The following is a 24,079-nucleotide window of genomic DNA, read 5'->3' as shown; positions in this document are numbered from 1 at the left end:
AGGAAGTTTCTAAGGAATGTTCTGAAAGAAGGAAGGGTGCTGTTTCATTTTGCTTTCAACAGTAATGTCACAAAACGTTTGTTCTGCTTCTATTACAGTATTTGCCCATTGTTTATTAGGTTCTGAGGAAAATCTGTGGATATTACTCATACATGTGTAAGGTTTCCAGTGTTCCTTCCACGTAGGGACTAGGGGAGGGGGTTGTTTTCCTGCCATGCTGGGACTTGGGCATTAGTCTTCTTCCAGACACCGTGATGAATGGACAGAATGATAAATGTGGAATTTGGTCAGGGCAAACAAAGAGTGTGGAGAACGGCAGGATCCAGGTGAAACACCAACACACCTATGCAAACAAGAACCCTTCTTGGAATGCGGTCAGTTAGAGACTGCTTAGAGTGATAGACTGGCAGCCAGCCTGTGTTTATATATTAGATATTTATATATATATATATATATATTTAATTTCAATTCAATTCAATTTCTATAGCGCTTTTTACAACAAACGTTGTCACAAAGCAGATTTAAAGAGAAAAAGACAGAGCAGCTAGACATTATAGAGCTTTCTTGCCAGATTGCCAGTGTGTGAGTATATATATATATATATATATATATATATATATATATATACACATACATACATGCATACATACATACATACATGTAGTCTTTTTATATTTTTTAGTACCCTTAAGCGATTATCATCACCATGGTTCTGCAGTACACAGCAATCATCACCATTTACTCAGTCTGATTCAGTCTCAACACACGCTCACTCACCCACTCAAAATCCGCGAGTAATCAGTAATCAGCGAAGTAATAAAGATATGGCGACACACAGATACCTGACTTTTCTAACCAGGGCATGCTCAATCTGGTCAAGCAACCGCAGAGGAACATATTACTCACTCCCCTCATTCCTTCTCTTCACAGCTTTTATTTGCACAGCAAATCTTTAGTCATCCATGCGATTTGAACCACTAAACCCCGTCAACAGGCAAAGGTTGGGCAGCACACAGCTGAATAAACCAAAGGCAAAAACTGACAGATGGTAATATCCCATTTTCACACCCCTGTACATCCCAGGATTCAACATAGAAAAAGCAATTAAAGCATGACAAATTTCATTTTTTTTTTTTTTATATCTCGCATACCTTAAACCTTAAGACTCGTGAGAATCTGGCAAGAAAGCTTTATAACGGCTAGCTTTCCTTTTATAAAGACTATAGGCAAGACTTCTAAAAGCTTCAGGCTCTGCCAAGAACTCATACCTAATCAAAAGCCACAACTGCCTGTATAAACAAGACAAAGTCAAATTGGCTGGATGAACACAGTGACACAAACTGTGGCCCGACTGATTAATAGAAAAATTCAATTCTTTGTCTGGCTGCCGTTCAATCTCATCAGATTAGATAGACAGGCCTTGAGGGGGTTTGCAATGTCAGCTCAATGAGACTATAATAGGGTGATGGTATCTGCAGCAGACATTGTGGTGTGAGGCTGAAGCCCCAGGAGAAGACGCTGGATTGCCAGAAGCATTAGATTGAACTGGATGTACAAGCGACCTCTCAATCATAGTGAGCACTGATCTTGAAAGGAACGAAGGGCGCCCTTAACATGCATGAGCAGCTTTATTTGGTGGTGCTCAGGCTTGGGCCAAGACAAAAGAATATTTTAAGATACTATCCTCAATCAGGTTCACCACAAACCTTTAGATATCACATGAAATCCTGAACAAGTCATTCAGTGGTCATTTGAGCTTATATGAAGGTTTCTTAGTTTCTGATTAGCAAAAAACGAGTACTTGTGTGATCCATCAGCTCTATTTATGCACTTTTAAATCTGTAAATTTAAAGTGAGCTGGTTAATGAGTATAAGTGACATGGCGCCAAAAGCAACTATCCTCTCATCCCTCATAGTTAAGGGCAGCTGTGAGTGAGTAAGTGCAAATAAGGACCAGGATGATATGTTTAAAAACTACTGTATCACAATTTTTAAAGCAACACATTCTTTTAAAAAATCGGCAATTAATTCCAAAAGTGATTTTACATAAATTATCTGGCCTTTCACTCAATTAAACAGGACTAATGCATTGTAATAAAATGTACAGTTGATTACTGTTTTCAACACATAAATATATATCAGTGGCATGCAGTTAATACAGTGGGTACCCCTTCTGCAAGACCACCCCCTTTAAAGGTAACAGTTAAATATAAGTGTAAATGTAAGCTGTCAGAAATGTAAACTTTTAAATATATATAAATAAATAAAATTAATAAATAAAATGCATACATTTAAGATAATCCAAACAACTAATGCCACTGTGGTATTATAAAAATACATAACTAAATAAAACATTTTGGAATCAATGATTTTCAGTTTGAGACAGCTGACAGAAAGCTTTGGGGTGCTTCAGATGTAGAAAGGTGCAAAACTATATAATTATAACCAGTAGTTCACCAGACAGCCTCACATACACTAGATCAATTCACTATTGTTACTAATACTAAGTTTTAATAGTGCCAGAAAGTTTGATCTGTAAGCAAAAAAACTTAAACTTTCAATTTCTCAACAATTACGCTGCTAATCCATTGATGGCATGCACACTTCTCAGACCTAAAACCATCGTTTGCAAATAGGGCTTCTTTCTTTGCTGGCAGGGGCATAAATATGGAGAAATATCGAGTCATGTGCCTCTCAGCCTCTCTGGCGCTTTCTCTCACTATCTCTACACTAACAATCTCATTCTCACAGCCGACAAATCATGTCAAGAAGTAGCAGTTAAACTTAGCATTGAAGATTTAAGGACTGAAAACAATCTGAGCTAGTATGAGTGCATACCTAAGGGATATGAATGGTATGTGACAGTGTATATTTATAGCTGTACTGATAATAAAAAAAAAAAACAGCTAGATGAAGCATATTCTCCTGGAGGATAGTAACAGGCATGTATTCTCACCTGGAGGATGTTGAAGGCTTTGAAGAGTAATAAAATGCATTGTAATAAAATGTACAGTTGATTACTGTTTTCAACACATAAATATATATCAGTGGCATGCAGTTAATACAGTGGGTACCCCTTCTGCAAGACCACCCCCTTTAAAGGTAACAGTTAAATATAAGTGTAAATGTAAGCTGTCAGAAATGTAAACTTTTAAATATATATAAATAAATAAAATTAATAAATAAAATGCATACATTTAAGATAATCCAAACAACTAATGCCACTATGGTATTATAAAAATACATAACTAAATAAAACATTTTGGAATCAATGATTTTCAGTTTGAGACAGCTGACAGAAAGCTTTGGGGTGCTTCAGATGTAGAAAGGTGCAAAACTATATAATTATAACCAGTAGTTCACCAGACAGCCTCACATACACTAGATCAATTCACTATTGTTACTAATACTAAGTACTAAGTACTAATACTAAGATATGAATGGTATGTGACAGTGTATATTTATAGCTGTACTGATAATAAAAAAAAAAACAGCTAGATGAAGCATATTCTCCTGGAGGATAGTAACAGGCATGTATTCTCACCTGGAGGATGTTGAAGGCTTTGAAGAGTGCAGGGACAGGTGAGCACCTCCGGGCATCCACTAGAACGGTTAAACCTAGTGCCCGCATTTCCTTCCTAAAACACATGCACATATGTAGGCTCAGGAAGGTGAACGGCAGGTACGAGAGAATTTTAAAGCACACATAAATCATCCCTTATGTTACGAAACCATGAGAAACTTCCCCACCAACAACACTACTACGCTATGAGGAAATATTACAGGCAGGTCATTTAAGAGATGCTACTTCTTTATATACAGCTCTGGAAAACATTAAGACCACTCCAGTTTCTAAATCAGCTTCTCTGATTTTGCTATTTATAGGTATATGTTTGAGTAAAATGAACATTGTGCTTTTATTCAATAAACTACAGACAACATTTCTCCCAAAAATGGTCATTTAGAGCATTTATTTGCAGTAAATGAGAAATGGCTGAAATAACAAAAGATGCAGAGCTTTCAGACATCAAATATTGCAATGAAAATGAAAAAGTTCAATTTCATAAAGTTTTAGGAGTTCAGAAATCAATATTTGGTGGAATAACCCTGGTTTTTAATCACAGTTTTCATGCATCTTGGAATGTTCTCCTCCACTAGTCTTACACACTGCTTTTGGATAACTTTATGCCTGCACTCCTGGTGCAAGAATTTAAGCAGTTCAGTTTGGTTTGATGGCTTGTGACCATCCATCTTCCTCTTGATTATATTCCAGAGGTTTTCAATTTGGTAAAATCAAAGAAAATCATCAATTTTAAGTGGTCTCAATTTTTGTTCCAGAGCTGTATATTTTTTGAGAAGGCCAAACCCTGTTTTTGTGTAACTAATATATATATATATATATATATATATATATATATATATATATATATATATATATATATATATATATATATATATATATATATATAATATTTTATAATACAATACATTTTATGACAGTAAAAAAAATATATATAAAGAGCTTAAACATACCTAAGAATGGTGTAGAAGTAGACCATGATCCGCACAAGCTCACCACTGTTGCAGTTTGGATTCAGCCAGGCTGTGTTTCTGGTCGTCACTATTACGAGTGCATGGCCTGACTTGTCTCGCGTGCCTGAAGACAACAATACGAGGGAGCAATGATTTATTACCTTTATAAATGAGGCAAGGCATCTCTAGCATCATCATCTGCACCCACAGTGTCATTCCTTCCAGCACATGTGCCAAGCAATTTGGGAGGTCAAGCAGCAGTGGAGGCGTGACAAAGAGGGTACAGGCTGCCAAACATTACTTAATTTTTCATTATAAATATTTTAAAGGAGAAAAGCGGAGTGGACTTTGGGTGTAGTAAAACGAGTACAAACTTTTGTTGAAAAGCCACCTCTGTTCACCTCTAGAATTCCCCCAGAAATACAGCACTTTAGGCTGATGCTCCCAACAGGCTTACAATGCTAGTGATGGGCATAGAGTTACACATGCAAAGAAATCTCTATTTTTACACCGTTGACATGACATTTAAACACAGCACTGAGAACTTTAAAAGTGCACATGCATTTTATTAAAAACACTGTTTATGGCGTGGTGCAGCAGTCTAAAGTGCTGCCACTATGAGCGGGAGGTCGCAGGTTCGAACCCCTGCTCATGCAGCTTTGCCATCAAGCTGCCGGCGTTAGAGGGAGCAAAATTGGCCTTTCTCCCTCCGGGTGGGTAGATGGCGCTCTCTCCCCACATCACTTCTAGGGTGATGTCTGCAGCACAGGGCGTCTGTGAGCTGATGTAATGGAACCGAGACGCTGCCCTTTCCTCAGAGCACGCTGTGATGCTACTCAGCAATACTGCATCAGCAACAGCTCAAAAAGAAGCGGTGGCTGACTTCACATGTATTGGAGGAAGCATGTGCTAGTCTTCACCCTCCTGGTGTGTTGGGGCATCACTAGTGGGGGAGTCCTAATGAGTGGGTTGGGTAGTTGGCCGTGTAAATTGGGGAGAAAATGGGAAAAATTAGAAATAAAAGTAGTACCTTAAGGTAGTTCTCTGGGTGCCGCCAACTTTTAAATTAAGTCTCGAGAAGTCGACTGTTAAGCACAAACTAATAGGTAGGATGGGGAGGAAGAGAATAAAGGCAAAACTATTTCAGAAGAAAATGCACAAATATTAGAGAGGGATTTTCAGCTACAGCTGGAATTCATGCATGTCCAAAGAATTAATTTTAAAATCTGTTCTCCTATTCTACCTAAAAGTCTGTGATTGTGATTAAATTTTAAGTTTGGAGAACTACCTGAAGCTACTGTGTGTATAAACAGTTTGGAATGCTGTTGGCAAACAGAGGTTTTTCTCCAGATGTGGATTTCTTCTTTAACTTAACATAAGAAGAACATTAATTATTGCAAAAGACATTTAAGGACATTTCTATTGGTCCTATTCATCAAGAATGGGATGTGAAGAACATCTGACAGTTTTACATAACCCCAAAATTGAAATACAAGGGATCTGTATGACAGTGACAGTATGTATTTCATATATACAGGTCTAATCCCTCACCAGGCAGACAGAGTACTCCCGAGCTCAGGACTTCAGGGTTGACGTTGTGGGCTTCAGCGAGAACAGGCTGGCTCTTTACAGACATCAAAGACAATGGGAGAGGATCCTGAAGCTTCACCACTGATGGAGCCTCTGTGCAGATTTCACTCAGGGAAGCAGTCACTAAAATGGGACCCAACGATGGACCCTCTGCCTGGGTGGAGTCTGAGAAATGGAAATTGGTTAAGCAAAGTGGAAAAAAAATAACTGAAACAAGAACCACAGCCAACAGATATCATTCTCTGTCTCACAGACATACTGTACATACACACACACACACACACACACAAACCATAACGATAATCTCTTTTCCACTGCAGGACTGAACGGTAACCCTGGATGTATTAGGCAGTTCTGCACCACTGTGAATGATTACAGATGGTTTTTCCATCTGTTGTGCTACTAAATCAGTGATGGCAGCATCTCGTGTAAGTAATAAAGTTGCTGTCATCACTCTCTATTCTTCTGACTGGAGGAAGACTTTCATCTGAGCTATCTATTGACTTTGTTATTTCAAATTCCACCTACTTGTTAGGTCTTCTCGTTACAAGTTCCTACCAAGCTGGCAGTGTGAGGGCTACCATATGTTTCCTTTGAGAATGGATCGTCAAAATGTTAAAAAATAAAATATAACGAAATCACAGTTACAAAACACTGCAGAGGGCTTGTGATTTAAAACAAGAGATTCTGGCACATGTGCTTCATCATGGATATTAATAATGATAGAAATTAAGCCAACCCGCCCAAACACTGCTAAGTCTGATTGATGTGTCTGTTAGCATCGCAGCTCCAACTCTGCTGAGGCTGACTAGTAGCATCGTGACTAACCTTCCTAAAACTTTCCTAAGCCTGGCTGCTGTGTCTGTTAGCCTCAGCAAACTTGCTTCAACTCTACTGAGCCCAGCTATTAGCATCGCATATAACCTACTCCAACCCTGCTGATCCAGTCTGCTGTTCCAGTTAGCATTGTGGCTTCAAATGAGCTGAGGCCAGCTGTTATCATCATGGCTAACATACTCCAGCCATACTAAATTTGGCTTTTAAGATCACAGCAAACCAGCTCCAAATCTCGACTAAGCAAATTTAGTCAATTTGGGTAAGGTAAAGTTAAAGAACCCACAGAAGGACTTGGTAGAACGATGATCAAGCTGGGAGATGCCTGGATCATTCTACCCAGCCAGAAAGAATGATGCAAATATGCTTTCTTAAGACTAATGGTCAAAAGAAGCCTTTGGCATCACTCATAATTCAACTTTTATATCACTATGTAAGACAGTTAGACAGATGCACCACTCATGATTGGTTTTGAATGAGGCCTGATGTTATGTAACAAAACTATACAAATGTAATGTGCACCAAAGCTCATTGATGCAATGTCTTGGCACCAGATACCACAGGACGCCTTTAGGGGTCTTGTGGAGTCTAAGGCTTAAATGGTGAGAGCTGCTGTGGTGGTACAAGAGGGGCTTACTTAATATCAGGTGGTTAGCATAGGAAACACCATCAAACAGCTGATGGTCAGTACCGGGTACATTTTCCTCCAGCCTTTTCATATGATTGAATATGAATAGGCAAGATATAAATCACATGGGCAGTGGCTTAAGCTCAGCCTACTGATGGCTAAGTGATTTACTTTCTTTTGGTTCCAACTTAAAAAAAAAATAAAAATCATTAACATATTCTAAACACAAGGCCAGAAAATACAAACCTACTAAAGTTTACCAGCATTTCCACACAGTCACTGGACAAAGCACAAGCAAGATCTACATTCCATGGTCAAATGTCCCAAAAACAACCATTTAACATGGAAGGTTATTATGCTTGTACTTTCTGAGCCTGCTCCAGTGCCTGGCCTGGACTCATCTCACACACAAACACAATATCTTGGCTCACAAATCCATAACATTCCAGGTGTTTTTTGGAGCGTCGGACCACAAGAGGCCTTGGATCCAAGGATTCTGACAGCACTAAGGAGCTCAGAGATAATCTTTAGTTGGAGATATGTTGAGATCAGCTTCTGAGAACAGTAAAAAACGAAAACACTCGCCTCCAGTGCTGCAGAAAACAAGTCAGATCAAAAGCAGATGAGCTACAAACCAGGGAATTCCAAATGTAGTCTCATGCTTATAAACCATGAGTACTAGGAGAACAGGTATAAACTGTTCAGAGATACAATCTCTGGGTGTCATAGTTAGCTGTATTGCTGTATTTCAATAGGGATTACACTATATAAAGCTGGTGTGGTGGAGGTGAGGTCCTGAGATGGGGGGGAGGGTTCCATATTCCATATCATAATGTAATGTTATTCTACAGAAAGATAAGGTGGTGGTGAATTGTACAACTGTTTCTTTCACTCTTTCTCGATTTCTCTCCAAGGCCTGGGCTTTTTCCCCGTCAAAGTACGTAGACTTGCTTCGGAAAAGCCAACAATATCAGAGCTCTAAGCCTTGGCAGGGACCTCCGAGGATTTAAAGTGCAGCAGAGTTGGGCAGGATGAGGTTTCACACTTCTCCCTCCCCCCATGTCTGGAGGGCAAGTCTGGCTAAAGCCCCTGGGCAATTCTGCTTCTTTCTTTTTCCTCCCAATATTAGACTTTCCCCCTTTTCCCTCTTGTTTTCACTTCACCTCAGACGTGGCAGCCAGCACCAGGTTCAGTCCAGGTTTTTATTTTAGATGCCCGATGAATCCATTTATAGCTGTATAATTCTTGTGGCAGACATGCTAACTGCCTGAGAAGCGTGCATGCATCTATTTGTGTCTGTAATGTGCATCATGCAGAGATGGACAGATAATGTTCTTGTTTATTGTTCAAAACTGTCTAGAATGTTAACAATGGAAAAAAAATCCACATGGGTATTTACTGCTTTGTGTTTAAGCCTATACTGGCTCTCCAACATGCCTAGCTCATCAGCACTCCCGCACACAGGCTGTATAGTCATCATGCTCTGTTAACACAGAGGGGGGGGGATAAATTAGAGCTTTAAACTACTTTCCAGAGGTGAGGTGTCTAAAAATGTCAAGCACGAACTCAAAGACTTCACTGAGATTTAAAGAGAACTGGGTTGGAGAAGTTCTTTGTCCTGCTTGAAGGGCCTTTGTGATGGAAGATTTTAAATTTGTGTTTGTATACACTGGCCATTTGTTGTGCAGCATCTCAATATAAAGTGAGTGATCATGCAATAGAGAAATAAAAGACAGCTGATAGAAAAATGAGAACATGTTGAAGGAAAATGCTTCTTCAAGCATAGTTTGTAAATACAAATATGTACTGATTTAAAGTAGTAAAAATGTAGGCTTATTCAAAAGAACTGATCATACATACATAAGTGTCCAGTAATGATGAACACACAATAATACACTGAGGTTGTTTACACCTGGTAACTTCCTGTGACTTGTATCTGGATAGATTTTTAACCACATGCATTTCCATTTGTTTTATGCAAATCTAGTTAGTCAGTCTCAAATTTTTAGATTTATATGATTTATGTGTGGGGCAGAATATGCATCTTAGCTCATTGTGTGGCATTTAATATTGGTATTTATATATATTTATATTTATGTACTGGGAAGGGTTTGGGTTTTAAAAGAGTCTTGGAGGTCAAACATGGCATAACTGCATCTCAGGCAATCTGAGACTTTGACTTATACAGATATAATTCTGATGCTGAAGACTGCATATGAATCAAAGACGCAATGATGCTGGACATAAATATGACAATAGGTCAGGATCTCCTATAAATAACTTTTCACTTAAGCTGCAAAGTGCCAAAAAATAAAAGAAAGAGTAAAACCTGGGCCTTTAGATTTGGTAGGAGTACCTACATTTTCCCTAAACTAAACTACTAAAGAATAGCTGACAGGAATGGAAGAGTATTTTTTTTTTAAGAAAGTAAAAGTAAACTAATCGGTGCCAGTATGGATGTAATTACAGCCTCATCTCCATTGTAGCAGAGAAACCCAAACACTACTCAATGTGTGTAAACCTCCCACCTGGACAGAAACAGTGCCATCAATCACAGTGAGCCAACTCACAACAAACAAAGACACTGCCACTGTGGCCCTCAAAACAGCACAACCCCCCACATCCATCCTCACCATCCCCCACCCGCTGCAGCCCACCCACCTGCCCCTATACCTGCACAGTACTGTTCACACCTGGACATTGTTAGAGCAGGAGACAACCTTCCAACACTCGACCACAGCATTACATACAACACAGGTTTATTCATACGCATGCCACAGGTGTCCAGTTATTTAACACAGAGATGAGTAAAGACTGAAGAGATAAATGTTCACAGGGATGTGCATGAAGTGAATGAGATTGAAAAAGAGACCAGGGGGGTGTGAAAGAGAGCGAAAACAAATCAATGTAAGAAAAAAAGTCAGGAGAAAAGAGAGAAAGAAAAAGAGGGAGAGTAGATGGGGAGGAAGAGAACAGAAAACTGAGTAAAGGGAAGAAAGAGTTAACTGTGAGTGATAGCAAAGAGAGAGAGAGAGAGAGAGAGAGAGAGAGAGAGAGAGGGGGGGAGGTCAAAAGTGTGAGAGCAAGAAGTAGAGGGGAGAAAGAGACAGAGAGACAAGCAGAGCAAATGAGGAAAAGAGATAGAACGAAAAAACAAAAGTGAAGGATGATAGGGGACAGAGAGAAAGACAGAAGGGAAAAACAGAAGAAAGAGAAAGGGAAGGGGACCGAGAGAGACAAGCAGATGAACAAAGGAAAAAGAGAGAAGAAGGAGAAGATAGGGGTGACTGCAAGACAGTGAAAGATAAAGAGAAAGAGTGGGAAGGAAAAGGAGGGAGAAAAAGAAGAAAAGAGAGGCAGAGACATTGAGAAAGAGAGAGAGAGAGAGAGAGAGAGAGAGAGAGAGAGAGTACTACTGTAACACATCTTTATACCAGAATGATGATTAAAGGGAAGCTAGGGGGTGACTGCAAGAGAGAAAGAGAGATAAATTTATATAGAGATTAAGAGTGGGAAGGAAAAGGAGAAAAGAGACAGAGACAGAGACAGAGAGAGAGAGAGACAAGTGCATCCTGTCTTTATACCATATAAATCTGTCCACTTTTTGTTTAAAATCACAACATAATGTTGACAAGTACTTCATCAGTCTGCCTATTCTGTCCTTTTGGCTTTAAATGTTACCAACAGTCTGTCTGCAGACAAACAAACAAGTACTCTTAAACAGGCAGACCATCAGGAGCCAGTCAAAACATGGCTAAACCAAGTCTGCCATCAACAGCAGCCCACGGCAGTAAATGTCCACAAACAGGATTCAATCAAAAACGAAAGCTATAAAATTTCCAAATACACAAAAACAGAAACTGGGAGCTCTGCACATGACCCAGTCTTCCCTCCAGCTCTCCCCAAGTTTCCATCAGGAAAAGCCTTGGCCATTGTTCAGTGGAGTCACCAGTAAATTTGAAAACAAACCGTCTAGAGACCGGAATATGACCTGTGCTAAAGCCTGCCCTTGTAAAATCCCCAGTCTAAGCAGAAACAGGCCCCCTCGCGCTCGACTCTCCCCCATCCTTGCTGAATAGAGGTTGAAGAGAAAGGCAGGTCCCTCAGGCTGTAGCACGGACCATTTGAGAGCCATTTGTAGGCTGTCAGTAGGCTGCTGCCGGAGGTCCCTCTGCAGGGAACGGCTCAGAGCTGAGAAGCTGCCACTACTGTGCACTGGTGTATCTAAAGTAAACACAACCGGGCGGACGTAGTGCTGGAGAAATGGGAAATAGATCACATCTAACCGGATAAAGCTAACAGTACCCGAGAAGCACAGTGACAGTGGCGATGAGATATGTAAGACATGAATAGAACATTTTATTCAATCAAAGAAAACAGGAAAAAGAAAGATTTGGAATGAAAATGGATGATGCGATGATGAGATGAAGAAATGATTAAGAAAAAATATGAAGATTTAGAAAGATGTTTAAGAAAGGAAAAAAAGTAGGGTAAGATTTAGGAAGCCAGTGAGGAGCCACTTTTTTAAGTAAAAAAAGCAACTTCAAAAATCTGCAGCATGAAGGTACAGTTGTGGTCAAAAGTTTACATACACTTGTAAAAAAACATAATATTATGGCTGTCTTGAGTTTTCAATAAGTTCTACAACTCTTAGTTTTCTGTGATAGAGTGATCGGAACACATACATGTTTGTCACAAAAAACAGTCATAAAATTTGGTTCTTTCATAAATTTATTATGGGTCTGCTGAAAATGTCACCAAATCTGCTGGGTCAAAAATATACATACAGCAACAAAATTTGTCAATTTTGGTGATGTAGCGAGTTGTGTCAATCAAATTAGCTTCATGTCATGGCCTCTTCACTTCTTGTAAGTGATTCTGATTGACTACAGCTGTTGACTTCTCATGAGCCCATTTAAATAGGGCTCATTTGACCCAGTGATTAGACTCCGCTACAAAAGCTACAATGGGAAAGTCAAAGGAACTCAGTGTGGATCTGAAAAAGCGAATTATTGACTTGAACAAGTCAGGGAAGTCACTTGGAGCCATTTCAAAGCAGCTACAGGTCCCAAGAGCAACTGTGCAGACAATTATACGCAAGTATAAAGTGCATGGAACAGTTGTGTCACTGCCACGATCAGGAAGAAAACGCAAGCTATCACATGCTGCCGAGAGGAGATTGGTCAGGATGGTCAAGAGTCAACCAAGAATCACCAAGAAGCAGGTCTGCAAGGATTTGGAAGCTGATGGAACACAGGTGTCAGTCTCCACAGTCAAGCGTGTTTTACATCGCCATGGACTGAGAGGCTGCCGTGCAAGAAAGAAGCCCTTGCTCCAGAAAAGGCACCTTAAGACTCGGCTGAAGTTTGCTGCTGATCACATGGACAAAGATAAAACCTTCTGGAAGAAAGTTCTCTGGTCAGACGAAACAAAAATTGAGCTGTTTGGCCACAACACCCAGCAATATGTTTGGAGGAGAAAAGGTGAGGCCTTTAATCCCAGGAACACCATGCCTACTGTCAAGCATGGTGGTGGTAGTATTATGCTCTGGGGATGTTTTGCTGCCAGTGGAACTGGTTCTTTGCAAAAAGTAAATGGGATAATGAAGAAGAAGGATTACCTCCAAATTCTGCAGGAAAACTTAAAACCATCAGCCCGAAGGTTGGGTCTTGGGCGCAGTTGGGTGTTCCAACAAGACAATGACCCAAAACACACATCAAAAGTGGTAAAGGAATGGCTAAACCAGGCTAGAATTAAGGTTTTAGAATGGCCTTCCCAAAGTCCTGACTTAAACCCCATTGAGAACATGTGGACAGTGCTAAAGAAACGGGTTCATGCAAGAAAACCATCACATTTAGCTGAACTGCACCAATTCTGTCAAGAAGAGTGGTCAAACATTCGACCTGAAGCTTGCCAGGAGCTTGTGGATGGCTACCAAAAGCGCCTAGTTGCCGTGAAAATGGCCAAGGGACATGTAACCAAATACTAATGTTGCTGTATGTATATTTTTGACCCAGCAGATTTGGTGACATTTTCAGCAGACCCATAATAAATTTATGAAAGAACCAAATTTTATGACTGTTTTTTTGTGACAAACATGTATGTGTTCCGATCACTCTATCACAGAAAACTAAGAGTTGTAGAACTTATTGAAAACTCAAGACAGCCATAACATTATGTTTTTTTACAAGTGTATGTAAACTTTTGACCACAACTGTAAGTAGGAATTTAGGAGGTCAATAAAGGTCAATAAAAGGGATAAATCCAAGAAGTGTTAAAAAGGAAGAAGGGATCAAGGAAAAGGCTGGGAATAGTCAAAAAGGATCAAGAGGAGTAAGTGGGTCGGGATAAGAGAACAGATTCTACCTTGCTGATCTTGATGTTGCTGCTGCTGATGTTGATGATTATGTTGTTGATGATGATGATGCTGATTTGATCCAATGTCTGATTCCAGCTGTGTGAAGCCATTAATATGAACAGACGAAGCAAGCTCATTTTCCGTCCTTGTCTTGTCTATTGTCTCCACCTCCACCTCCACTTTCTCCTCCTCTGGTTGTGTCACAGTACATGTAGTCTCTCCATCAACCAATGTGTCTGAAGTGTTAAAGTCCAGAGTTTGCTCTGGAAGTGTGTCCTCATTCGCGACTGGTGCATCCAAAACTTGAGAGATTGACTCTGATTCCGTCTCTAAAACAAGAGCAGCTATGGTCCCTTCACTTTCAACTGTGGGGCATCCCATAATCCCACTCTCCTCAGTTACCTTTAAGCCAACTGGTGCACATTCAACTTCCTCCAACACTTCTCCAACTACTTCTATCTTTCCCCTCTCCTCTACCTTGTTTGTTCCCTCCTGCTCTACCTTGTCTGTTTGTTCCAACTCCTGACCTGAAGGTGTGCTCACACTTGGGCTAGATTTGGGCGTGGACTCCACCAAACCTGTCTGAGGAGTCTCTCTTTTGTCTTCCACATCAACTGCTGCTCTGTCTTCATCCTCCTCACCTTCGCTCCTGCTCTCCACCTCCTTCTTTATCTCTCTCTTGCTGTTTCGTTCCTTCTCTTTTGAGATTTCTTCCTCTACCTTAACCTCTTCCTCAGGTTCTGTTTTTGTATCTCCCTCACTTTTTTTGCTCGTAATCTCTTTCTCCTCCGTCCTCTCCTGACCTGGACCAACAGCTGTAACTTGAACCTTCCCAGGCTCTGTGGGGACAAAGGCACAGTCTACCTGCTCTCCCAGGGGACCTGCTGACCCAAGATTGCCCTCCTCAACATCACAGAAGCTGGGAGTGCCTTCGCTACCATAATCGCTGCAAGAAGGGTCATTTTTGCTACTAATGCATGGACCATTTTCGCTCGTGCATGGAGCATTCTCAGAGTCTGTAGGCTGACCCACTGGTCGGACTACAGGATCCTCTGATTCAGGGCATTTATGGTCAATTGATGGTGCTGTATGTAAGTGTATGGGTGTCAAAACTTGGCTAGTCACCTCTAAGTGTCCTTCTACTTGCTTCTCATCAGATTTAGCAGCTTCTACAAACTCGGAAACTTGTATGTTATCATCTGCCTGTGTGACTTTCAGGCAACTGTCTATTGCAATCTCAAAACTTTCAGCTTTCTGCTTTGTCATTTCTAAGTCATTGGTATCACAGTTTATTGGTATTGTAGGCTGGTTAGAATCAGAGTATTGGTGTTCTCTGGAGTTCTCTGGCTCTATAAGATTAGCATCTTGACAAAGACTACGGTCATTTAACGTTTCAGTGTCTGAACTCAACATTTTCTTTTCTTTAGAGTCACAAAGTGCTGTACAGCTGCAGTCCGAGCTTTCAGGCATGCACACTCGCTCAGACTCATGCTCAGGCATACTATCAGGAGGATCTGTACCTGTACCTGCAGCACAGGTGACTTTGCATTGACTTTCAACCCGCTGTCGCTGGCTGTGTGCATCTTTTGGAAGAGTGCCGGCCACCATAAGCTGGCAAGTGTCACTTAGGTTCTCCTCAATCAGCATGGCGCATACCATGCTTTGGGAGCATGAGGTGCTTTTTATAGGGCTTTGGGAAGGATTAGTGCTCGGGTGCATCGGTGAAGGCCCTGGAGTCCGTGGCTTGTGCAGGTTTCTGTAGTTCATGCTTATAGACTGAGTCAAAGAGCCCTTCTGGGGGGAAAAACAAGGCAGCTCGATTTCAGACAACTCCACATATTCGCCCTCAGAATCGTCAGCAGCGCTCATCGAACTCCGCCCACTGCTGCCTTTGCTAGACTGTTCTTGAAGAACATGATGACCATGAGAAAGCTTAATTCCCTTAGGTTGCTCTTCCCTCTCTTCTGACTGGCCCGTGAAAGTGTCAATTAAAATCCCACTGCCTGACCCAGCAGAATTGAGATCTTCACGCTCTGTATCAGAATCATCTCTGACGTCCTTCACCCTTCCGAAGGCCACCATGGACTGGGCCACTTTCGGAGGTTTGCTGATGAACTCCGGGTTCACCACATCCTCCCAGGGCACCCTGAAAATATTGTTATCCGCAGAGAGGAGGCAGTGCTCCAAGGCGGCTCGTCCGTCCCCGCACTTCTCCCGGTTGATGGAGTCCAGCCAGGCCATGGTGAAGAGAGAAGTGTAGGCTAGCTCTGGGACCTCCAGCTCCTCCACATGCTGGCCACTCGCCGACAGGCACTTGACGGTAACACGTGGAGGGCTTTTGGGTGATGCCACCACCTGCAGGTAGAAGTCTCCGGGCTGAAGGATGCGCCTGTCCAGAGAGGACAGCTGGATTATGACCTTCTCATGGACGCACAGTGGCCAGCCCTCGTGGCGGAACAGGTAGCCACAATATGGGAACTGCGGAAAGACAGAAAGAGAGAAAATTATGGTCAACAAGGGTTTTAAGATTTATCAGCCTAGTCTTTCAACAATCAGCCTAGTCTTTCAACAATAAATAAGTCATTAAAAGTAACACAGAAAATGGAGGTATTTAACATAAAAAGGCTTATGGATGGCCTGACTGAGTAGTTGCTTCATCTTGATCTGAAGCCATGCTGGACAGTGCAGAATAAGAATGGACAATGAACCCCTTTATGCCAAAACAGTTCCCAAAAGAGTCTCCATTCATATGAATGAATCCTGCACACAACTTCCACTGTCCATTTACCACAGCATGAAGGACACAAGACCACAAACTGGTCCCTGCATGTCAGGAGATGGAAAAATCATCCATTAAAAGGTCCCCAAATGTAGCATAGATAACATGCTGTCTCCCTACAGACTGTGACAGTGTGTCACCGGCACACTGAGCTGCTCTGTAACACGATGCCAACGGCCCCAGATATGCCAGCGATGGATCGAATATTCTGGCGGAATCTGACTCTGGGGCGGCCAAAAATGACCCGAGGTTTCGTTTCAAAGCGAACGCTGGAGAAGTCTAGAGAGGATGTAGGGTAGTGTGTCGCAGGCGGAGGCCATGAGGGGGGTGAAAGGGCTTTTTATTCGTGGGGCAGTCATCCTGCTCAGGCTGCTGGTTCCCATTATGATATCATTATATGCCTTCATAAGGGCCTCTAAATGGCGACCCCTGTGTGCCTCGCATGGTGAAGATTGTGAGGCACCCCACTGACCCCAGGTGCAGCGAGGAGGAGACTTTCCCACATAGTTCAAGGGAAAGGATATACACACATAGGAAATGAACACAGAAACATAACCACCACGATAGATATACACAACCGACAAATGGTGGTCACAGATTGTGGCAGAGAAAACTAGGGTCAAAATGTCAGTTAAGGTCCCACACTCAATATTTATATCAAACCTGACTGAGTTTTTGCCAAATAATACTGACAACCTGGAATAAATGAAAATAATTGCAAATAAATATGTTAAAAATGAGGGAAAACATCAAATTAAGAGGCAAGATTTAAGGCCTTATTGAGTGGGTGCCAGAAGGATGGAACATTTATTTTTTTTTAAGGTTTGTGGCTATTTATCCCACAGGTCAGTGCAACCGATGCTAGTTCAAGTCCAATTCTGCCCCATTAAATGTCAATTTAAACCTTAAGAAGTACAGCATTAAAACCTTTTTAACTACAATTTCATGTGATTTGAATGATGTTAATGTACAGTGCAGCAAATTTTTAGCTTTACATATATAAAAAATCATTACAAAACAGGCCTGTCACAGATTGTGTTCTTGAGTTCGACCCGACAGAACCCAATGAAAGTGGTAGAAAATCTTGACACAGTTCAAGTTCGGGTTGGGCATCGGGTCAGACTCAGGCTAGGGCAGAGACTCCAAACTGAATAATAATACTTTAAATAGATTTAGATGTGCCTATTATTGTTCAAAATAAATGCCCTTCCCATCTGCTAAAATTGAACAGCAAATAAGTAACACAAACTGTGTACAATATATTAGTTGGAATCAGAAATGGTCAAAAATCTGTTATAATCAGAAATACCAAATAGTTCCAATAATTTTTAAGGCTTTATTATATTAGTTGGAATCAGAAATGGTCAAAAATCTGTTATAATCAGAAATACCAAATAGTTCCAATAATTTTTAAAGCTTTTCTTAATTAGATCCTGAAAGCTTTAAATATAGATTACTATGTTATTACTGCATCTTTTGTTGCTTTGGTCAGTGAAGCAATGAAAGAAAAAAAAGACCCCTCCACCCCTTAACCCTGATCGCTCTAATAGCTCAGTGACCACAGCTTCGGTTCTCATCCTGCTTCTCTCCCACACACACACACACACACTCATAAACACACACCTGTGAGAGTAAAAAAGGAAACTTTCCGGTGTGTGACAAGGCTGAGAGGTGACCTTTAAACGGAAGCTGCTTGACACTGGCTTGTTTATTGTCCCTCCCACCATTTTAAGTGTGTGTGTGTGTTGGCTTGTGCATGTACGCGTGTGTGTTCCTGGTCACTGTTACCGCTGTGTATTATTGCTTTCTCAGTTAGGGTATAGACAACCAACTAGTATTGTAATTATATATTATTAATATTTAATTATAACTATACAGCTCTGAGAAAAAAAATGAGACTACTCCAGTTTCTGAATTAGTTTCTCTGATTTTGCTATTTATAGGTATATGGTTTGAGTAAAATGAACATTGTACGGACAACATTTCTACCAAATAAAAAAAAAAAAGTCATTTAGAGCATTTGTTGGCAGAACAAAAAACAAGTTCATATACAATATTTGGTGGAATAACCAAATCACAGTTAATCACAGTTTTCATGCATCTTGGCATGTTCTCCTCCACCAGTGTTACACACTGCTTTTGGATAACTTTATGCCACTGCTGGTGCTAAAATTCAAGCAGTTCAGTTTGGTTTGTTGGCTTGTGATCATCCATCTTTCTCTTGATTATATTCCAGAGGTTTTCAATTAGGTAAAATCAAAGAAATGTGTTTTTTTAGGGGTCTCATTTTTTTCCAAAGCTGTACAAGTCAAGTCACAACATTATGATTATCTCCTTGTTTCTACACCCACTGTCCATATCATGATACAGCACTTTCGATTTCTCTAAATGTAGATAGTAGTCATTTTGTTTTTTTGCTTAGTTTATTATCCTTCTTTAACCCTATTATTCAATGATCAGGACACCACCACAGAGCAGGTCTTATTTAGTATGTGGGTGGTGTGTTGTTCTGAGCACAGCAGAGACAGTGGATTGGTGGTAGCAGTGTGTTGTTCTGGTATAAATGAACTAGACACAGCAGTGCTGCTGGAGTACTGCTTATTTACCATCTTCATTTCATTTCTCTTCTCTGCCTCTCACAAAAGCAAGGGTATCTATCTCTTACATAAATATTACACATGAAGTGGCACAAGAAGGAACAAGGTCACTACAGTTCCTCCACTACCTACATTCCTTTCGGCAAAGACTCAAAAGCTGTGACTGAAAAAGCACACCCATTAACCCTTAAATGCATGTTAATAGCTGACAGTTAATAGCTGTCAGTCAAAACCAGAGACTTTGTTCAAAGGAATGCAGGTAATGAAGATGGAAGAATCACTATCTCTCCATCTCTCTCTTTTCCTCACCTGCACTCACTGAAGTGATAATACTGCACTGTAAGCTAAAAGGGTTCTATATATTACCGAAAAAATGATCAAAAGAAACACTGAAGAACCCATATTTATATGAGTGTATAGGTATTGAGAGTATTTGGCCAGTCAGTGTGTGTGCATGTGTATGTGAGAAAAGTGCTAAGTGATGACACAATCACTCAAAAGATGCACAAAAAAAGCTTCCTTCCTTCCAGACGCTACCCACTAGAGGCCTCAGCAACTTTATGGAGCACTAAAAGTGGGCTATTCCTGTCCAGGGTTTAAGAACAGTACACTCGTTTAAAACCTAAAATTACTAGGGATGTGAGAATCATGATTTTGTTTTGGTGAATTTAGATTCCAAAGTATTTACAGTCAAGTTTTATACTCTGTATGTATTTATGTATTAGGTAATGAGCAAATTAATAAAATATTTTTGACTAAACTGAAATTAATAAACAATACATTGTCCTAAGACCAATATTTGCCACATTTGTTTGTGCGTCCCTTCTTCAAATACTTTAGAACATTTTCAAGACAATTTGACCTGTTTGCAAAAATAACAGAATAAGGAATAAGGAAACTAAATATTACTACACCTACAATTTATAGTGCTGTTTAAGCAGTTATTATAATATGGCCATTTTCTACATGTATACAGGTTGTACATACGTAATTATAAATGTGCATTTTATTGCCAATAAATTTAATTTACATTCTTTCACTCTTCGCCAGATTTGTATATGTATTATTTTATCTTATTACACTGCATTTATCGTCTAAAAAAGGACAAATGTAACTTTATATTTATTGTATATTATTCTCTATAGTATATAAAGGAGTATTTATTGTCTAATACTGTAAGAAATATGAATGATTGTTTCATTTATTGTCTACATTGTACTGTAATATTATACTTTTTTTATTGTGTAATATTTTATTAAGGATTTACTTTAATTTACTTGTCTATTGTGGAATACTGTATGTGTTAAATGAGTTATTTATAGCTATAGCACCTTTCATTATTTATATTTGCAGTTTTGTGTTCTAGAAATATAAAATTCTAACAACAGTATATGCAAAAAAGTGTCCTGTAAAGCAGCCCATTATTATAACAACATATAACACAGTATTCCCCACCTCACACACGGACAACACACAGATTGTGCCTGTGCTCAAAACAGCTGCTAATAAAAGTCTCTAGGTCAAGTGGGTGGTATATATAGCTTACAGCCCCACGGGTTGCCAAAACAGGGGAACTGTAAATGAAATCGAGCCTTAAGCGTGTGACACTGTGTGTGTGTGTGTGTGTGTGTGTGTGTGTGTGTGATACAGGCATATGAGAGAGAGAGAGAGAGAGAGAGAGAGAGGGGGAGAGAGAATGAAAGAGAGAGAGAGAGAGAGCATGTGTGGAAGTTTGGCTGGGAAAATTCCCTCAGCTTCTTTGAATCACTGATAGGGCTTCTGGGGCTGCTTCTCAAATAACCAAAACAAGAAGTGCTAACAAAAACATTTGAGCTTGCTGGCTCCCTCAGTCTTCTGTCTGAGGTGTGTGTGTGTGTGTGTGTGTGTGTGTGTGTGTGCTGGTGTCCTGACTGCACCCACATGATGACTAATATTGAGTAGAGGGAGAGCGGCTCACCTAACTAAACATGACACACCACAGCGCTATCTCAGGCATGATGCTACTTGACAATAAAGAGAGCGACAGCGCGGCTTTGCCATGACTGAAACAAAAAACACACTGTGGAGAACAAGAGGCGAGAAAGGAAAATACGATGCGTAAGAGGAACGAAATTCACAGGGACCACAGTGAGTCATTCACACAATGCGGGAAGCTAATTGAGAGGCATCAAAGCTACCCACCACCTCATTTTGCATTACTACAAGCAGGGGGCTACACTTGGTGACCGCACAACATTTGGATAATTTTGCGTTGTGTTGGAGAGCTAATTAAAGGGGAAATCTGGTGTGGAATGGACTTTGGGTGTAGTGAAACATAAGTAATTTTTTTTGTTAAAAAGCCCATCTCTGCTCACCCCCAGGATTCCAAAATACAGTGTTTTTTAGCCAATTCTCCCAACAGGCTTACAATGCTAGTGATAGGGTCATAGAGCAAAAATCACTATTTTTACACCATTAACAACCTCAGAGTAGCTCCACACTTTATTGGCAGAATTCTAAGGGCCCCGGCATTAAAATGAGGCACTGGGAACTTAAATTAGGTCCCAATAAATTAAGTTGATTGACAAGGCATGAATACAACAGAGATATGTTTAGCAACAGCTGGAATGCATGCATTTCCACAACTTACTGACTTATTGTGACTTTCATTATGACAGTGCCCAGAGAACTACATGAAGGAACTGTGTGTGTATAAACAGTGTTTTTAATAAACTAACTGTGCACTTAGTTCTTAGTGCTTCATTTTAAATTTCAGGGTCCTAAAAATGTTATAAAAGAAGTGTGGAGCTACTTTGAAGTTGTTAATAATGTTTCCCATGCACAGAAATATATATTTTTACACCAAGACCCTATCACTAGCATTGTCTGTTGAGAACATTGACTGAAAACATGCTATTCTGGAATGCTGGGGGTGAATGGAGGTGGGATATTTGACAAACGTTCATACTGGTTATTATTTTTCACTACACCCGAAGTCCATTTCACAATGGATTTCTTCTTTAAATATGCTCTAAATAACTGTGAATAAGCTTAAACAGCTTTTTGGAATGCTGGGTTCGACTGCATGACATGACCATAAACCATTTGATATGAAATGACTAGAAGTTCTAACAGGAATGTTGAAGACACAAATGTGGATAAAGGTGCATAGCACTGAAGAAAAAGTAAGAACAAGAGGGGAAAAAAGCTGGTGAGGTACTCACACATGCGTCCTGCTGGATGCTCTGGAGGATGTGTTTGGTTGGCACCAGGAAGTCGAGGAGGTAGCGCAAGCCGTCTCCACGGTACCGTGTCTCCACCACATCCAGCACCTGGCAGAGCACGGTAGCCCCAGTGGCCTCAAACGGCGGGTAAAGGGCCGCGAGCGTGCTCTGGATACAGTTGTCCAGAGATTCAGAGTCCTGTAGATATACAGACAAAAAAAAAAAACAGTAAGACTTAAAGCTCCACTAGGTAGGATTGAGATTTTGTGCTCGTGGGCTCCCCCTACAGTGGTAGAGTGTAATAAATGTTTCAGGCGGATTAGTTTCTCTTTCTCGTTTTCTGGCTTTCACAGACATATTCGGTCTCTTTCCAGCTTCTGCCGGAGTGTCTGTATGTTAGTTTGTAAACAATGAACCAGTAGTTCTTGTAGAAATGTTAGAACTAAAGATCGGAAAGCAGGTCGCAGTTCTTGCGAGCGTTGGTCGCGGCCGCCTCGGAAAACTTACAGAGTCTGGTTTGAGCTCAGAGGAGCTCCGGCACAGACACGAGAGCACCGCTATTCCTCCTATTACACCTCAATGGAGCGCTGCAGTGAGTTTCAAGACGAAATTTTACTTCTTTAAAAAGATTAAAAATCAAGGAAATCCTACCTAGTGCTGCTTTAATTTAAGTAGTGCAACATATGGACAAAAGTATTGGGACACCTGCTTATTCACTGTTCACTGTATTCTTCTGAAATCAAGACTATTTAAAATCTGCTTTTGTTGGAGTAACTGCCAATATTTTGAAAAAGAAGGCCTTCTAATAGGTTTTGAAGCATGATAAAAAAATTACTGAGGTCAGGATGTTTGATGATCTCACCCTATCCCAAAAATAATGGATTGAGCAATATAAGACAAGATAACACAGTTCCAATGCTATGTTTTATTGGTTTTACTTTTAAATACACTACACTGCCAAAAGTACTGGAGCACTTGCTCATTTATTAATTCTTCCAAAATAAGAGTATTCTCTTTTAGATCATTTTGCTTTCTTAAATTTTACAGAAGGCTTGAAGCATTGCTGTGAGGATTTGACTGCTTCTGGTGTTTAAGAGAGGTCAGTACTTCAGATGATGACCAATATCCCAACTCATCTTCAAATCTGAAAAAAAAAAACAAAATCATCCCAGAAGAAGTTGAGTAGCACCATAATTCTAGAGAACACAGTTAATTTAAATGTCACTGCCCCACAACTCAGTCCCAGCTAACAGAGAATGTTATAAGGAGATTAAGGTATGTTTTGAATACGTTCCAGGAAGGTTGATCTGTATTAGATAAATAATGTTCCAGTAATGTTCTTTAAATATAAGAAATGGGGGTGCAAAGAGTCCTATTCTATTAGCAATACCCCTCTACATGGATCAAACTAACTTTGTGGGAATATTTAAACATCTCTGCCACCAATGGGCACAATATAAAGTAGCTGGATTCGTAAAAGCACTCATTAGATACTTGGACATATGCTGAACCATCAAACTGTACACTGGCTGAATCTTCCAGCAATCCCATCAGTGA

At 40.3% G+C, this 24,079-nt stretch overlaps 1 protein-coding gene across 3 annotated transcripts in view; it reads right to left on the bottom strand.

The window, feature by feature from the left end:
- plekhg4 (pleckstrin homology domain containing, family G (with RhoGef domain) member 4) overlaps positions 1 to 24,079 on the bottom strand; it is a 96,810-nt gene that overhangs the window by 50,932 nt on the left and 21,799 nt on the right. For all 3 annotated transcript variants that reach the window (XM_015605228.3, XM_007246895.4, XM_007246896.4), the window contains exons 2-6: positions 22,523 to 22,720; positions 13,952 to 16,421; positions 6,085 to 6,288; positions 4,534 to 4,657; positions 3,545 to 3,638 (exon numbers count right to left, since the gene is read on the bottom strand). In XM_015605228.3, coding sequence (XP_015460714.3) covers positions 3,545 to 3,638; positions 4,534 to 4,657; positions 6,085 to 6,288; positions 13,952 to 16,421; positions 22,523 to 22,720 — 3,090 coding nt within the window. The remainder of the gene's footprint in view (positions 1 to 3,544; positions 3,639 to 4,533; positions 4,658 to 6,084; positions 6,289 to 13,951; positions 16,422 to 22,522; positions 22,721 to 24,079) is intronic.

This window comes from Astyanax mexicanus, chromosome 23 (genome assembly GCF_023375975.1).
Source record: "Astyanax mexicanus isolate ESR-SI-001 chromosome 23, AstMex3_surface, whole genome shotgun sequence".
Lineage (NCBI taxonomy): Eukaryota > Metazoa > Chordata > Actinopteri > Characiformes > Acestrorhamphidae > Astyanax > Astyanax mexicanus.
Note: the sequence above shows the minus strand (reverse complement) of the source record. Positions and strands in the feature narration are given on the sequence as shown.